Source organism: Buceros rhinoceros, unplaced genomic scaffold (assembly GCF_000710305.1).
Source record: "Buceros rhinoceros silvestris isolate BGI_N320 unplaced genomic scaffold, ASM71030v1 scaffold38039, whole genome shotgun sequence".
NCBI classification, from domain to species: domain Eukaryota; kingdom Metazoa; phylum Chordata; class Aves; order Bucerotiformes; family Bucerotidae; genus Buceros; species Buceros rhinoceros.
In genome coordinates, this window is record NW_010432791.1 from 23,368 (window position 1) to 26,493 (window position 3,126).

At 43.4% G+C, this 3,126-nt stretch overlaps 1 protein-coding gene across 1 annotated transcript in view; it reads left to right on the top strand.

Moving 5' to 3' along the window:
* GOLM1 (golgi membrane protein 1) overlaps positions 1–2,300 on the top strand; it is a gene marked incomplete at its 5' end in the record, with an annotated part of 24,207 nt that extends 21,907 nt beyond the window's left edge. Inside the window, 2 exons of the mRNA XM_010143894.1 lie at positions 1,784–1,897; positions 2,236–2,300. Coding sequence (XP_010142196.1) covers positions 1,784–1,897; positions 2,236–2,300 — 179 coding nt within the window. The remainder of the gene's footprint in view (positions 1–1,783; positions 1,898–2,235) is intronic.
* Between the last annotated feature and the right edge of the window lie 826 nt (positions 2,301–3,126).

Genomic DNA, 3,126 nt, shown 5'->3' on the forward strand with positions numbered 1-3,126 from the left:
TCTTGTTCATCGCTGGGGAAAATGCACAGCCAGGGGTGGGGACTGTGTCGAAAACCAGCATCTTGTAGCTGAGAATTTGCTCTGTCACAGAGTGTTACTGCGCTCTTGGTGTCTGTTGTAGTTTCCGTGGGAATAAACAAGAGGCATTGCTTTGGGAGCAGCCTACATATTTTATAGGGTCCATGTGTAAACGATGGCTACCTCTGTTTCAAAATAAGCCACCATGAATAAAATTCAACTGAAGGCCTCAGGTATCTGGAGTTTATTATTGTGAGTCTGCAAAACCACAGATAAGATGTTGCAATGGTGCCAGTTTCTAGCATCTGCCACAGGTGACCCTGAACCATGCGCCTCCACAGCACCAGGCATCACAGTTGTGGATATGGTGCCTAAACCTGACCAGAATCTAGACTTCCCTCTGCAGGACTTCAGAAACTCGGTCTCAGATGGACCTGGTAACCCAGAGTAATCAGAGGAAGCCTTATGGCAGCCAGAGCAGGAACTGCTGCCCACAAAAAATGCTGTTAATGCTTTTCTAGTGAAAGCGTTCATGGAATCATGAGTAACGATGTTAACACTCTTGATGACTTTACAGGGATAAGTAACTCATCTGCATTGCTAAAGTAGTGTTTTTCCAGCTGCTCCAAAAAGGTGCTGGCCAGAGCAGGCTGTCCCCGAAGAGGTGCGAATACAAGTTACCTAAACTGCTTCCATTTTAATGATTAAAATAAATAGCAGAAAGATTAGGTGAAAAAATCATCCAACTAATGCAACAAAACATGACCAGGTGGCCTGTGAAAGGTCAGAGTTCCTGTGAGCTAGAAAGACCAGCGGGATGTTCTTCGGGCTTGAGAGTTCGACAGAAATGCCACGCCGTACTGCCCGAGTACCACACCTTGTGGCCAGAGGAGCCTCAGGAAGAAAAGACTTCTGCTGTCTCTGAGCATCCTCTCTCTTTCAATAAAAGCTTGCTGTGAATTTTGAGACCTTTAAGTCTGTCACTATAAAATGGACAATGTAAGGGTAAAAATTTTCAAGCCTGTTTCTAAGCCTGTTGCTAATTAAGAGGGCTTGGCTTAGGAATGTTCAGAACCAGAGACTCCTCTCAACTCCTCTCAAATGGGGTGTGCTTATACCTCTGTGCTGTTAGGTTTTTTCTTCTGTCTGGTTAAACTGAAAAATAAGGGTTCTGAGCTCTCTATACGAAGAAGTCTAAAGATAGTCAAGAAAAGTTGCATGAGATGAAGTAATGACTGGGTGAAGAAAGTAAGTCTCTTACAGAAAGAGGCTTTGACTCTCTTTGTGTCAAGTTACCACATCACAAAATACTCTTTTTTTTTTTTTATACTATATTCACAGCTTTCTGCTTGGTGGACAACCTAAAACAAGAAGAGATAACACTTTTTAGGGGTGGTGTTTACACGTTTAAGAGCGACACCATAGTCAAGTTGTCGGCATCAGCCTCAGGTTTTTCTCTTCCTTAGGCTGTCGTTTCATGTATTCTGAAGTTGTTCGATGCTTTTCCTTTCTGCCCGTGTGAATGCTGGGTGAATTCTACTCCACTTTCCGAATCCCAAAATACTGTCTTTTTGCTAGTTTACAGCAAAAGCTGCTCTGAAATTTAACAGTTCAAAAGGAAAAATAGTACGAAAACCTCCTCTAAACAGCAGTTCCTTCAGCAACGAATTAATTCTGTGGAAGATGGTTACAGTAACCGTTTCTTGTGCAGATGACACTTCCTTACGGTGTAGCATAAAACTAATTAATTCTACCGTTTTTCCAGACAAACAGGAACGTGACGCACTGAACCAGGACAAGGATGTTGATTACAATTTAGATGAGAATGAAGCCGAATCAGAAACAGATAAGCAAGCAGCGCTCGCAGGGATTGAAAATGGTAGAAGTTTTTAACCTATATGTAATGATGTACCACATGCTGCAACTTCTAAGACGATGTTTTGCACAGCAGCACCTGTAGCAGATAGAGCTAGCTAATTCCTGCTTGTTTGTTCTTTGGCCTTTCCCTGACTCTTCCTGACAGTGACACCTGTGTTCTGTGTAGCATCACTCAAGCTGTTCTGCATGTGGTGGGGAGGGACGGTGTCTGTAGCCTTCCTCTGCTACACAGTACTTTCAGAATGTCTCCTGCTGTCTTCTAGATAGTTAATCATGTAGGAAACAATCACTTCTGCCTCTTAAAGAGATTTCTGTACCTTTTTCTTTCCTCATAATTAGTTCAAAACCCTGAAGATAGGAAGAACCGCTTATTTGAGCACGGTGAAGAGCGACAGAGGTTGTGAACAATGGAGGTTCATGATGCAGCTTAGACACTTCTTCATACAAACAGCGCAATGATGAGAGAGCAAAGTGATCTGAGAATGTTTTGATTATCTTCTGGAGGCTTCAGTAAGGGCCCAAATGAAGTAGTAGTTTCATGCGAAGTTTTAGTACTGTTTTAGTGGTGAAAAAGTAATCTTGTTTTAAAGCTTGTTTTAAAGCAGCTTGACTTCAGCAATGACTCTTCCCTTCCTACTGATCATAAAATTGAAACCAGCCAGCAATAAGTAAGTAAGTGTGTAACTTTGAGGCTGGCTAATTTGTACAGTCATACCATGATAAGAACGTGTGTGGGTTGGTGGTAGAACAGTCCTCCCCCAAGGATGGGTCTCTCCCGAGCAGTGCAGGGAGCTCCTTTAAGAGGATCTAACTTACCTTGATGAGACGGGACGGACGTGAAGTGCCCCATGCTGCAGTCTACCCTTGTGCCTATTCTGGCACCTTGTCACTGCAGTGTATGGACTGGGAAAGCATGACTGGAGCCCCTGGGTATCACAGAGGATGATGTATTTTCCTGGGCCTCCTGAGTGAAGTTGCTAGCTCACGCTATCTGTAACCAGGCTGAAACAGTGGTTGTGTTCTTAGCTTTTAGGTTAAAAAAGGGATCATGACAGTAGTGACTTCCCATTAAAAGATTAGCCAACAAGATTTTTCTGGAAGCTTCGTTGACTTCTTCTCGCAAGGTCAGTACTACACTGTGGTTCAGGTACCACTAACCTGCACAGTTTCAGCATAGAACAGAGAGACAACCCCTGCAGACACCCAGGTTAGGAAGAAATGGGGCAACAC